Source organism: Pholcus phalangioides, unplaced genomic scaffold (assembly GCF_987345545.1).
Source record: "Pholcus phalangioides strain wild (caught in Gottingen) unplaced genomic scaffold, Ppha-v1.0 ptg000008l_1, whole genome shotgun sequence".
Classification (NCBI taxonomy): domain Eukaryota; kingdom Metazoa; phylum Arthropoda; class Arachnida; order Araneae; family Pholcidae; genus Pholcus; species Pholcus phalangioides.
The window spans coordinates 22,646,644-22,660,740 of NW_028301601.1; the positions used below are offsets into that span (position 1 = coordinate 22,646,644).

At 37.6% G+C, this 14,097-nt stretch overlaps 1 protein-coding gene and 1 non-coding gene across 2 annotated transcripts in view; both read left to right on the forward strand.

Annotated features, from left to right (window-relative positions):
* Positions 1-14,097, forward strand: part of LOC149084012 (sushi, von Willebrand factor type A, EGF and pentraxin domain-containing protein 1-like) — a 66,626-nt gene that overhangs the window by 27,396 nt on the left and 25,133 nt on the right. The window contains exons 7-18 of the mRNA XM_089234355.1: positions 1,981-2,175; positions 4,869-5,117; positions 7,084-7,323; positions 7,454-7,645; positions 9,208-9,335; positions 10,622-10,697; positions 10,810-11,088; positions 11,507-11,722; positions 12,733-12,894; positions 13,204-13,365; positions 13,601-13,762; positions 13,943-14,092. Of these exons, the coding sequence (XP_089090481.1) occupies positions 1,981-2,175; positions 4,869-5,117; positions 7,084-7,323; positions 7,454-7,645; positions 9,208-9,335; positions 10,622-10,697; positions 10,810-11,088; positions 11,507-11,722; positions 12,733-12,894; positions 13,204-13,365; positions 13,601-13,762; positions 13,943-14,092 (2,211 nt within the window). The remainder of the gene's footprint in view (positions 1-1,980; positions 2,176-4,868; positions 5,118-7,083; positions 7,324-7,453; positions 7,646-9,207; positions 9,336-10,621; positions 10,698-10,809; positions 11,089-11,506; positions 11,723-12,732; positions 12,895-13,203; positions 13,366-13,600; positions 13,763-13,942; positions 14,093-14,097) is intronic.
* Positions 9,878-9,951, forward strand: TRNAS-GGA (transfer RNA serine (anticodon GGA)). Its single transcript has one exon. It is a non-coding gene; the product is annotated as a tRNA-Ser (tRNA).

Below are 14,097 nucleotides of genomic sequence, written 5' to 3' on the forward strand. Positions count from 1 at the left end.
ATCTCTGAAACCCTGGGCCAAGGGAGGATCCAGAAGGTGCGTGATCATTTCTCCCAAGAGCAAAATTGTATGGGAAAAATAGGTCTGTGTAAAATATGGGACGATCCAACGAATCTGCACGATAAAGCAAAACTTTTCACACATTGACCTGGGTCCACCACACCTGCCCTGGGTGGTAGAGCTCAGTGACTCAGTGAGATTTTTCTTGGGAGTTATGCATGGCCGTCTCAATATCATGGTTGCTTTGGCAAAGTGATGTTCTGGGGGCCCATACTTAACTGGAACTAACAGCTTACATAACATAAGCGTTCGAAGATCACAGTATCAGATCTAATCGAGTAGGCCGCGATATGAGTGCCCCGGGTCATGCCTACATGCAGGGCCGGACTTGGGCAGGTGTAAAGGGTGCGACCGCACCGGGCCGCAAAATGTTAAGATCCGTGAAATACTGAACTTTTTTAAACTATAACTGCTTTAAAAAGCCAGAACTTGAAGTTCTGCCTGTCGATTTACTAACAGTCACGTAAGCCTATCACAGTGAATCCGGGTCCCCCCCCCCTTCCCACATCGTCATTGAATGGGACCTTGATTTTTTGACAGGACCCAGGGCCATAGTGTGCCTTTTTCGGGGCCCCGGGGCAAACGTTTCCTTGGGGAACGATTCCTCCTTGAAATGGTTATTATTATGCAAAATAAGTGTAATTTTTTGTGTCCTCTTAACGCATGGGCCCACCGCGCATGACAGGGGGCCTCGAAAGCAGAGGGGAATCGCAAAAGTTCAAGCTGGTAAAAATTTTCGAGATTAAGAATATGAATTGATAGGCAGGCATTTTTAACTATGTGGGGGGGGGGGGGATAAAAAAATCACTTAACGTGGAGTTTATAATGCTCTTGAGGTGACCCTGTCCCCTACCGTCCGTCTCCCAAATTGTTAATGTGATGCTCTCTATCCACCTGAATCGGCCTTTGCCCATGCATTAAGACGGCCCTGCATCCCAGATCCTCCTTGGAAGGGAGGACCCAGGGCCGTACTCTTTGATGTACCCGGATTTTGAGTCGTTTAAAGGGGCCCCATAAATTTGTTTTCGGTGAATGTGCGTAGGGCAAAAATGAGTAAAACTCATTGATGGCCCTGAGCCTACGGACAGATTCACTGGATTGCGAAAGTAGTCACATTTTTTCCAATATATTCCACTTGAAAGCTTATTTATTTCTCCACAGCTATCTGAGGAAGGGCCAAAAACCACTTGTCATGGCTCCCACTTTCATCTGATTTTCAACCGTGGTTCCCTCGGAATATCCCAGGGCCGCAACTGGGTGGCAGGCGGGTCTGGAGCGCTGGACCAGAAGAGGCGTCGAATTTATCCTTCAAGTACTTCTTCTACATGGCAAAGGGGCGCCAAAATGCCGGTTTTCTCCCGGGGTGACAAAGTATTTAGTTGCGGCCATATGACCCCGGGTTGAAAATCACTGCTACAGGGTACGAATCGAAACCATAAATTTGTGTCAAAGTTTTTGCTAATAGATGGCAGCATACTACGATCGAGGTTTTCGTAATGATTCGGATGTGTGCAGTCGGAGGCAAAGTTTGCTTGGTCAGAGCCGAGGTGACTTTGTAAAGTAAGTCAGAGACGTACTAATGGTCACAACCGTTGTAAACAACTTTTCAAAAAGTTTGTTGGGTCGCCTCGTAAATTAAATAGTAATTTATCACTTATCCTAAAGCCCTCAGTTGGCTGTTGAGAGAAACGATCCCCCTCTGGATCCGCACTTGGAATGGCTTTATGCAGCAATTAAAAATCATGTAAATATTATCTTGAGATTGAATATGGCTTGACCTTTATAATTACATAATGAGAAAATTTATTAATTATTGTCATCATTGTTAAAATGTTTCTGCATAAATGCATATAATCATTTCATTTTGAAAAACAAAACACACACACACACAACTCATTTTAATGATGAAAATTGTTTCAGCTGTCACTTGCAGCGCTCTTACTTCATTGCCAAATGGCAAAATATCCCCTGGAAAGTGTCTTAAAGGAAAATCGAGCTTCGGAGACAAGTGTTTCTTTGATTGCAATGATGGTTTCAAACTTTCCGGTCCGGAGTATCGTCAGTGTATCGATGCTGGAGTTTGGAGCAACGATAGGAACGTTTCTTCTTGTGTTGGTATGGAATTCTATTTTTGGCTTTTACATGAATCAAAATATTTTGCATAACTGATTATTAAATTTTCTCTCAAATCGGTTGAGAATACTCTGTAGGAAGTGTTTGTATTCAAGATTCAGTAATGCTCCACTAAGTTTTCTTCAGGTTCTTTAAAGCATGAGTAGAACTAGCGGCCATGATTCCGTAAGTGAGATTGCTGCCAATTTGGCAGTTTTTCTTTTCCATCAAGTAGTCATAGTGATACAAATACAACGCCACAACAGGCAAATTGCCCAACGAGGTGGCGGACTTAAGAACATCATGGATCCCCGAGCCATTTTTTGGAGGCCCTACCTACTACTGCTACACCACACATGAACCCCCCCCCCCGGAACCCCCCAACGAATCGGTACATGCGGGAATGTGCGTGTACGTGTAGTGCAACCTGACGTAAAGTGTGTTTCTGTGTAATGCTTGTTATGTGTAGTGCTGTCATCTGCCCCCAGTTTCTACAAACTATGAGTGAAGTGTTATGGTTGAATGATTTACCGTTGTAGGACTGTTGCTCTCTGTGGCGAGACTTTTTAACGGGGAGATCGGCTCGCATTTGCGCCTTGAAGTTGGGAACCACAGAAAACCAACTTCAGCCGACCACCACTGTGGGGTTCGAACCCAGATCCTAGCATCACGAGTCCGGCACTATAACCACTCGACCACCACAGCGGCTAAAAATTAAGCGGCTAAATGATGGACTCGAATTTGAACCTGACCATCGTCACAGTGGTGGTCGGCTGAAATTGGTTTTCTGTGGCTCCCAACTTCAAGGTGCAAATGCGAGCCGATCTCCCCGCTAAAAAGTCTCGCCAAACAGAGCAAAAGACCTACAATTATTCAATCATTACACTTCACTCATAGTAGGGAAAAATTGATAGCATATGGCAGCACTACACATAACAACCATTACACAGAAACAGACTTCCCGTTAGGTTTACAATACATACATGCACATTCCAATGTGTACCAATTCATTGAAAGTTCCGCAGAGGAATGTGATTGAGGTACATGACTGCATGTATGGTTTAGTAGTCATAGTTTTATCCATCCCTAATAGTTGATCTCAGTGCTTTGACTCCTTGAAAATTTTCAATTGGCCACCAGAATGTCTTTCACACCAATGTGTCATCCTTATCTTCTTAGAAATTTTTTTTTTTTTTAACCGAGCACAACTCAGGTCTATCGCCATAGGCAATTTTCTACTTAGCGAGTTGTGCCGGAAGTGTAATTCTGTGTACCTAACAGTCTGAGTGCGTATCTAGTGTTGTGCATGATTTTTCAGTGCTGCCATCTATATCTCAGAAGTGAAGTGAGTGATGTGTTGTGACTGAATATTTGTACTGTTTGTAGGTCTGTTGCTCTCTGTGGCGAGACTTTTTAACGGGGAGATCGGCTCACATTTGCGCCTTCTTAGAGTTGGATTAGCAGCTATGATTTTGTAAGCAAAGTTGCTTCCAATCTGGCAATTTTTTCTCATACTAATAGTTTACCTCAGTGCTTTGGCTCTTTAAAAATTTTCCATTGGCGACTAGCATGTTTTTCACTCCAATGTGCTATTCTTATCTTTTTAGAGTTACATTAGCAGCATGAGTTGAAAATTGGCAGCTATGATTTCATAAGTGAGGTTGCTGCCAATTTGGCAGTCTTTTTTGTCTCTAATAGTGTATCTCAGTGCTTTGGCTGTTTAAAAATTTTTCATTGGCTACCAGAATGTTTTTCAAGTCAATGTGCTATCCTTATCTTTTCAGCCTTATTTCCCATTCTTACTGTCATCAGCTTCTTATCTCTCTTGCATTCTTACTTGTTGGTGAAATATACACAATCTCGGCTCGAAATATATAAATCTCGGCTCGTTAATTTTTCTGTTTTTCATAGATCTACTCTAATCTGATGACAAAGCACTTCCCGGCTTGCCGACCTTATATCATCAGAAAGAAAGCCCAGTTTCTTTTCCAAAATTAGCCACTAAAATAGTATCCAACACTAGTTGACAATACCACATATTAATATTAAGAGTATTTGAATATCATGAAATTTTTTTGCAGACGTCTTTGATTAATGTGATGTTAAAGATGTTTGGGGATTGAAAAAATTCTGGGCTTTTAAGGAAAACCTTGTCATAATCAGACATTGCCAACTCAGCAGCAATCTCACTTATGGAATCTTAGCCAAATTGGCTTCTTTTTTTGTGCCGATATCTTTATAATCATTTAATATATCAAATCATTGCTTCGATTTTTGTCCCCCTAAAAAACAAAGGGAATATTTTGCATTACAGTGCCTGCATTAACTATTTAACTCTCACAACCTCTTCCTCTTAACCAGATCATGTCCTATGCCACTCTGTCTCAATCAAGAGATATAAGCAGTTAAGGGTCGAAGAAGACCTGGGCCATGCTGGAAAAAAACAATTAACGTTCACAACCGAATAGGACTCAATATTATTGATGTCAATAGTAATAATTTGTGTTAAAATTTTGTGCTAGCACTCTGTCATATGCTAAACTCATACAAAAACTTATTTAGATGAGTTTTGCGACATTTTCCTTGATTTTTTAGAAATGGTGAAAATGCAATATCTTTTGCTGTGAAATAAAATTTTAAACTGTAGATTTATTTTTATTCATTAATTATGGTACATGAAAAATATTCTTACACAGATGTTGAGCCGCCTCTCATCAAATGCCCAGAAAATGTTGTTGTCGATGCTGAAGAGAGTGAGAATAATGCATTGGTTAGATGGTCAGAACCATTGACGTCTGACAACAGTGAGGAACCGGTGGTTGTGACTGTAGTTCCAGCTATTGTTTCACCTAGGAGGTTTGATATTGGAACAGCATATATTGTATACACAGCTCAGGACAGGGCAGGAAATAAAGCGAGCTGCAATTTTACAGTTACAGTTCGAGGTAAGTTGTCAGAGTAGTGTGATATAATAACGGTACTGTCTGTATTACTTACCGACGCCGATTCACTCGTGGCATAAATATAGGCTATATTTTTTGTTGCCTCTGCCAACTTGAAATTGAAATTCATTACACACACATATACAATGCAACACAAATAGTAAACACAAAAAAATACAAACACAATATACAAGAACATATTACCATCATATAATAGCCCAAGGGATTACGTAATCCATCCAGGGCATATTGATATTATATATATTGGGGTTTGGCAACAGACCAATGATATAGATAATATTTAGTCCTCATTACATTTGTAAAGAGAAAAAAAAAGTACATAATTTAAAAAAAAAATTATAAAACATTAGATTGTATTGATTTTGTTTATTAGTAGTTTCTTAGATTTGTGTAATGATTTTTCTGATTTTATTTTCATCATTTACTTTATTATATTCCTTAGCTGCTACTTATATGAATTGTTTTTGTATTATGGTTTTGTGTTTGGTTTATGGTATGTCATATTGAATTTGATGTCCTGTTGTTAGTCTTTGTTGGCATTTAATTTTGAACCAATCTGGATTTTTCTGACTAAAAAATAATATTTTGTTAAGGGTGAAGGGTTATACCTTCATGCAGTCTACTATAAGGTATGCCCATACCGTTGACAAGACATAGTGTAACCACAGTCGTGGATCCGGATTGATGACTATTGGGCACTTCACCTTTCCTGAGAGCAAAAATATGATAAAATGATTTCTTTGTCCTTTAAAGTACAGGGCATATTATCACTGTATGACCTACATCCAGGACCGCAACTAGATGCTTGGTTACCCGGGGGTAAGCGCACATTTTGACTCCCCCTTGTAATGTTGAAGGAGAGGTTTCAGAATGAAATTTGAACCCCCCTGGGTCCAGCGCCAGAGGCACAAGACCCGCCTGCTCCCGACCCTGCCTACATCTGATGTATGGAAAATTCACCACCATGCAATTTATGGTTAGGAAAATTCACAACAAATAATTCATAGATAGAAAAATCACTACTCTGACAACATACTACTACTACATCGACAACAGTTTATCCCCAATGAGTGAATGTCCAAGTAAAAAAGAAGCTAGTGAGTGAGTGACCGTATGAATGACTTTATGAATGAATGAGTAGCTTTATGTGTGAGCAAATGATGAGCAATGGTGAGTGAGTAATCATATGAGTGACAGAGTAAGTTATCGAGTGAGAAACCATAAAAGTGATCGAGTGAATGGCCATAAAAATGAGCTATTAAATGAGTGAGCGCCCAAGTGACTGGGGGAGTGGGATAGTGGCAGCATGAATGACATAGTAAGTGGGTGAAAGAGCAATTGAATGAGTAACTGTATGAGTGACTCACTCGCTCACCTGCCAACTTACTTGCTCATTTATTAACCTGTTCACTCACTTGCTCATTTGCTCATTCTCTCAATCAGCTCATAAACTCTCTCATTCTCTCAATCTGCTCATAAACTCTCTCATTCTCTCAATCTGCTCATAAACTCTCTCATTCTCTCAATCTGCTCATAAACTCTCTCATTCTCTCAATCTGCTCATAAACTCTCTCATTTTCTCACTCACTCACCAACTCCCTAACTCACTTGATCAATCATTCACCTGTTCGTCCACTCACTCAGTATGTTACTTTGTTGATGAATTGTTTGTTTGTGAACTTTCCTAGCAGTGAATTTTTCTTTTGGTGAATTGCGTGGTATTGTAACGTGGGCAATGAATTTTCCACCAAGGAATTGTTGGCAATGAATTTTCCTCACACTTCATCTCCCCAAGTCACAGACTTGGCACTGATACATCACCCTGGATCCACTCCTGCTTAATCATTTATGAATACAGTAATCAAGAATGGACAAAAAATATACCAAAATTACCAGAGCTTGATTATGTTAATTTTTCAATTTTTCTCCCCATATTGTGCCTTTCCAGATACACAGCCACCAACTGTTGATCGTTGCATCTCACCTCCAATTTTCTTGTCCCGTGTATTGCCTGTCGAAGCAACTTGGGAAGAACCGATGTTTTCTGACAATTCTGGAAAGAAGTTAACGATAACCAAATCGATGGATAATCCAGGACTTTTCCCTCTCGGTACAACTGAGATAATATATGATGTAAGAGATGAATCTGGAAACAACAACACCTGCATCATCAGCATCATTGTTCAAGGTGGGAGTATTGAATGTTCGTCTGAGATATTCCTAACTTTGAAATGTTATCAGAGCTCAAATATTAACCCTTTTCATTCAGTTCAATAATTCTCTTACTTCGTTGTTGTATTGAATGGCTTTGTTTTCAGAGCATGCATGTGCTTTTCCAAATGATCCGATGCATGGAAAGACAAATTGCAGCGAAGGTGATCAAGAAGTTCATTGTTCTCTGACGTGCAAAGATGGATATGGATTCGCACTCAAGACACCATCGTATTATCACTGTGCCTATGATGGGATATGGAAACCAGAGGAGTTTTTACCGTTCCCAGATTGCTCTAGTAAGTTTCCAAGGAATGTCTTCTTTTCCCAACAGCACATACAGCAAGGCCAGAGCAAAAACCGTCTGTTCCCTTGAAATATGAGAAAATAACAAATATAGGCTATATAGAATAGCATGGTTAATTAATTCTATTTTTGGCCCTCCCCTTCCCAGACCAGTTATCTGCCTCCAAAAGAAATTTCTAACTGATTGCCCAGTGAGTCTTCCCCCCCCCCCCAATTTTTTCATTCTATAAATTTAAGAAAAATTAATTTGAGTAAAAAGGTTCCCCCTCCCCCCCCCCCCATTATAAATCTGACCCTTCTATAATATTCTTAAATTTACTAAGATAGGATGGAAGCTCTGGTTACTGATTTAGCACTGGATATGACTAAATTTGATAAACAGATTTGATGCTTAGGGGCTTCAGCAAACATGTTGAATAGTTCCTCTTACAAAAGAATGTGTTTTTACGTATTGTGCCTGACTTTGCCTGACCCTATGAAAAAATTTGTCAAAAATATCTTTTGTTACTCATTTGCACTCATATAATCTATCCCCATGAGTAACATCTTCATTTCCACCAATAGTAGAATTTCAGACCTGATAATATATTTTAAGGGCCATTCAAGTATTACGTCAGCATCGAGGGGGAGGGGAGGGGGTTTCGGATTTGCTGACTTTTGATGACAAGGGGGGAGGGGGGTTTGAAGGTTGCTTACGTCATCATCAACCACCCCTTTTGGAAGATATGAAATATTCTAAGCTGCTGACGGGGGGGGGGGGGGGTCCAAAATGGCTGAAAATCTGCTTACGTAATACTTGAATGGCCCCTAACCTGTTTTCTCATTGTTAGTGAAAATAACTACTTGACAGAATGACTCAACCTTTTTTCAAAGCAGTTACATGATTTGATACCCTGCCACAGACCTCTTAAGTAATTTTATAATGGGTCACAGACCACAATAATGAAATGAAACAGTGATTTTGATTTTTTTTTTCCGATTCTAATAAGTATAAAGTTTTTCCAAAAAGTATTGAAAGAAAAAGAGCAGATTCACACTAAGTGTTTCGTAAAAAACAAGAGTAAAATCTCAAATAACCTGAAGCTATGAATAACATATTGAATGAGAAGGAAATCCATTGCTGATACATTGGAAATGTAATGGGAAGAAAATTTATGCACAAAATTTTATCAAGTATCTAAATCCGAAGTGAAATTATATACAATTTGGGAAAACATAGTGTACTGGAAACTTAAAATTACTGTTCCACTGTAGCCTATCTAGAAAACGGACTATTGATGTTTAGTTAGATGCTCATATATTTATGTGTGAGTGTTTAGCACATTATGTTCTGTCACATTTTTTGCCTAGCTTTCCTGATAATTAATTTACATTTTCTAAAAATTATCTTTAACAGATTGAAGCATTTTAATGTCAGCTTATTTAGCAATATCTTTCATGGTGAACAGCTAGCATAGTTTGATCATAGACTCATGTACTACATGCTTTTTTTTATACCTAGCATCTCAGAAATTTATTAAAATGAGTTGTGTTTTTTTTCCTCCCCGATGATCAGTAAAGTTTTATTCCAATTCCATCTCAAAGATTGGTCTGGTATCAGTCACATCCTCTGGTTTGAGCTGCAAGGATAACTTTCTTCTGAATCAACTTGAAAAGCATTTGCAGAGGAAACTCTATAACAGAGTGAGAATCTTTTATGTATATGAATTTCAAAGAGTTTATTTGCATTTTATTATAATCATGAGCAATGTCTCATGATTGTTGGACAATTAAACGAATAACAAACAGATTCAATGTCTTCAGAGATATTCACTGACTTTGATTTCAACTCATAAATGTATTAACTATATAAAACCTTTCAGTTTCATTAAATTACATAATTTTCTGCTATAAGTGATAATCTAATCTAAAGAACTGTGATAATCTAATCTAAAGGCAGCTACACAATACTCTGTATGTAGAAGATATAGTAGAACTTTTTGATTTAACCGAGCCTCTATAAATTATACCTCTATTAACAGAGGCATTTGGCCAAACAGACAATAGTCAATCATTCAAGGATGACGTCACTCTCCGCTACCATATGGCGACTTATTCATTATTGAATAAGTCGCTATCTGGTGGCAGCGTCAGCGGTTGTGAGCTTGGCCTGAGTCTGGTCCGGCCGTCCATGTACGGTCCCTTTCAGTGTACACGAGCTCCAAGGAAAGATTGAGAGATTCTGTGCCTCTGTAGTCTAGTGGTCTAGGGCGTTCACCCGGAAAGTGAAAGGACGTGGGTTCGATTCCCCGCAGGGGCAGTTGAATTTTCTCTCTTTCCGAAATATATCTTCGCAACAGCCAGTTGTTAAAAACCTTTGTAATAGTCAATCAGTTCTATTTTCACTGCCGCAGAGTAATGCGTGACATCGACGAAAACCAGTAAAACTAGTGGTTTAAAAATATTTTTACACAATTCTTACGTTTAATAATTATGTATCAAACTTTTATTTTTATTTTATTTTTTGTGAAGAAATTTGTGTTTGGCAGATTTTCAATTTTTAGATTTTCTAGGATTGTCTCTACTAATCAAGAGTATCGTTATCTGAAGAAGCCCATTATCCAGTGCCGTCTTAAGAGTATCATGGGCCCCTGGGCCAAGTGATTTTTCTGAGGCCCTATCTCACAAATTCTCGAAAAATTAAACTACTTCTCAATTTTCTGAGGCCCCTCTTCTCTTGAGGCCCCCGGGCCGTGCCCGGGTAGACCCATGCATTAAGACGGCACTGCCATTATCCTCCTGTCAACAGAGATCATTGTACTGTAAGTAATTAAAGTATGTGGTGATTGTTGGGGAAATTTTTAGACCCCTACCGAAAGGGTTCCAAACCCTATTCTGAGGGTTTGGAAAGACAACCTCTTGCCCTGCTCCTTTTTTTCTCTTCTTTTTTAACTGTTATGAAAATTTATCCATTTTCCTATTTCTTGCAGATAAGTCGTATCTGCCATAATACAATCATATGTGAAGTGGGAAATATGATGGCTGAATGTGAATACGAAAGAGACAGTAAGTATTTGTCATTATTCTTTATTAAAACACATTTTATGTGATCATGTTTTTATTTTGCACCACAAAAAGTTTCATTTCCTTAATGTATAGTTCTATTATTTGACTATAGGAGCAGAGGAGGCATCCAATACAATATACCGTCGCAAACGCCACCTGTACAAAAGGAGTGTTACTATGTCTTACAACTCCAGTAATCCGGTGTCACCTGAAGATAAACTTATCTACACTTCGGATAACGTGATGGATGAGCATGAGATTCTTCCCATAATTCACAGAGATGGAATGCAGATACTAGAGACTGATTATGAGGACATTAGGCCAACAGGCGTGGAAATGCTTTCAGAGCGCATTTCCCAAAACAAAATTGAACTGGAATTTCAACTGACTGGTATCATCGTTTTCTTTATTATCTAATTGAATACCTCTCCGTCATTTAATGATAATTTTTACAAAAGCTGTCGTTGATGGGAAAAATATATTAATATAACAATTAATTGGCTTATATGTTACATGAATGAATATGATCATTCTTTTGATGACATTGATAGGTAAAAATAACTGAAACCTATAGTTTAAAGCTGATTCAGGATGGGAACCCCAAAAGCAAAACCAGCTTATAGCAAACAAAAGTTTTGGTCCCATCCCATAAAAAGTTCTCTCAGTTCGGATATAGTGAACCATATTTTTGGTTCAGAGAAATTTAACTAGCAGAGTTTGCCTGTAAATGCATGAATGTGAATTTCAATGGTTTCTAGTTTTGTATAAACTTTGTTCATGATTCTGAGTTTTTTTCTTTCCGATTCCAGGTAAGCTTCCAGAAAATTCAGAAGAGCGTGCTGAGCAGAATTCATTGCTGAATAGTATCCAGGCTGCGATGAGTACATTGGAGGATGCAGCCAATAAAGGAGAGCTTGACGTGTCCCTTGGAAACAAGTACCTTCATGTAGAATATGTGAAATTTGATAAAGGAGAAACATTGTTCGTATGTGAAGCCGGTTCTGTTGCTCAAGGAAACACGTGTGGTAAGAGTACATTTATTTTTGTATTTGATGAAAAATTTCTCATGATGGACACTTATTTCCTTAGATGTATGCTGACATATCCAAAAATGAAGCTTAAATTTCAGCAATATTTAGGGCAAATAATATTCTGTATGTATAAATATGTGAATATTCTTCATTCTTTAACAGGTAAAAATAGTTTTGAGTGCTACATATGTGTGTGTGCTCTCATATGTGAGATATGTTTGAGCACTCATATGTATACTTTTATATTCACCATATAATTATCTGTTTTCTCACTGCATAATTTTGGCAATTAGTTCAAGAATTCAGAATTGCTAGGGCAATCTTCTTAGAATCTCAACTGCATTTAAAAAAATTGAAAAAAAATATGTTAAGATTAATATTCAATTTCAATACCCATAACGACAGCTTCCCATCAGTGTTTGCCAATATGCATGTATGAATGATGCATCAAAATTTAATATTACTCCTCCAAATTTCGTTGAGGAGTAAAAACACTCCAAATTGTATGTAGGGATTTTTAATAGAGTTATTTCTATGTTCATCATACAAAAAAACACCCTCTTTTAACAAAACTACTTTTTTTTTACAAACTACTACTTACTCGAGAAGTGGAATTTACTCTTCAAAAATATTTTTTCGGATAACACTGATTTTCAGCAACCTGGAAAGTCAGGGAGAATTAAAATATTTTGCAGAATCCAGGGAAGTATGTAAATATTTGATAAAAATCAGGGGAAAATTCTGTGTAGGGAAAAAATTAAATTCGAAACACGTTTGAGAAGTTAAGATTTTGAATTATATTTCCTTCTTCAGGAGTTTGATAAGGGAAATTATCAAGCAGATTTTTGCTGGGAATACTGAATGAAATTATCATCACTTATACTATATTACATTGATTGGATGAAGATACTTAGTGAACGATCTCTACCCCTTGGATCTGAGGATCCATGTTAATTTTTTTTTCCCTCCTAAATATGGCATGTATAATCATCTTTTTTTTTCAGTTAAATGTCCAGTGGGAACTTATTTCAATGTTGTGTCTGAAACTTGTGAAGCATGTCCCTTGGGAACATATCAATTTCTAGAGGGTCAATTCTCGTGTCTTGTATGTCCAGACAAAACATCTACAACAACAGGACAATCCAAAAGCCTCGGAGAATGTAAAGGTGAGTGTTTTTTTCCCTTTTACGAAATCACTTGTAATGTCACTTGTTTTTTTAGGGAAAATTATTTTCCTATGTATAGTATATACATAGTAGTAGTATATACATAATAGTTTTTATAATTATTTTGTATATAAGTTTTATATTGTAATTTTATAATTATTTTCCTAATTATTAGTTTTGTAGGAGGAATGAAAGGTACTTTGAAGAAATCACATATGCTAACAACCTAAATAGAAATTCTATAAATTATGTCATTTCATCAAAGAAATGTGTGAATTAATTTCCAAATATATTGGGTTTTTTTTTCAGCTCAGTGCCTTCCGGGTACATTCTCTGATACTGGATTGGAACCATGCGAAACTTGTCCGGTTGGACTCTACCAACCTTTGTATACGCAAACCAGCTGTCTTTCATGTCCACCACTGAAAACTACTCATCGCAGAGGAGTTCGTAGTGTGACTGAATGCAAAGGTATAGCTACTCTGGGATGAATTAGTAATCTACGAACTGTCGTGTGTATTTTTCTTTTTTGTATTGCATTTTGATTTTTTTGGGGGGTTCTTCATCTTTTTTTTGCATATTCTTGTTTTTCAAACTGTACTATACATGTACTATACTGGTGGCACATGACCAGTCATTAAGAGGTACGTGAAAATTCAACATCTACAAATCAACAAATTATGATATAAATACATGACATTTCCAGCTCCATGTCCACCAGGAAAAGTATCACGAATTGGACTCCAGCCATGTTTCCCATGTCCAGATGGGTTCTTCCAGCCACATGAAGGAGCCAAATCATGTTTCAAGTGTCCTGCTAACATGAGAACCAATATACAAGGAGCAACAAATGTTTCTGCTTGCCAAGGTAACTTCTTAGTTTTTTTTTCTTTTTAAGGTGGTTTTTTTTCTGTAACTTATATATAGAAGCATAAAAAAAGTACATGAAACAGTCTTTTCTTTTACTGTTTTATATTGATTACATAATATTCTTTCTGATCATTTTACACTTATTTTATTGTTCATAAGAAAATTTTGTTCAAATTAGGTTCATTCATTGAAACCCCAAAAGCTAGACTGCCTTTCCAAGTGGAAGAGCTTACCATAAATGATTGCTTTTCTGTGCCATGTCTTCATGGAGCAACATGCAAAGCTCTGGACATTGGGTTCTTATGTGAATGCGCTCCTGGATATGCAGGTTTG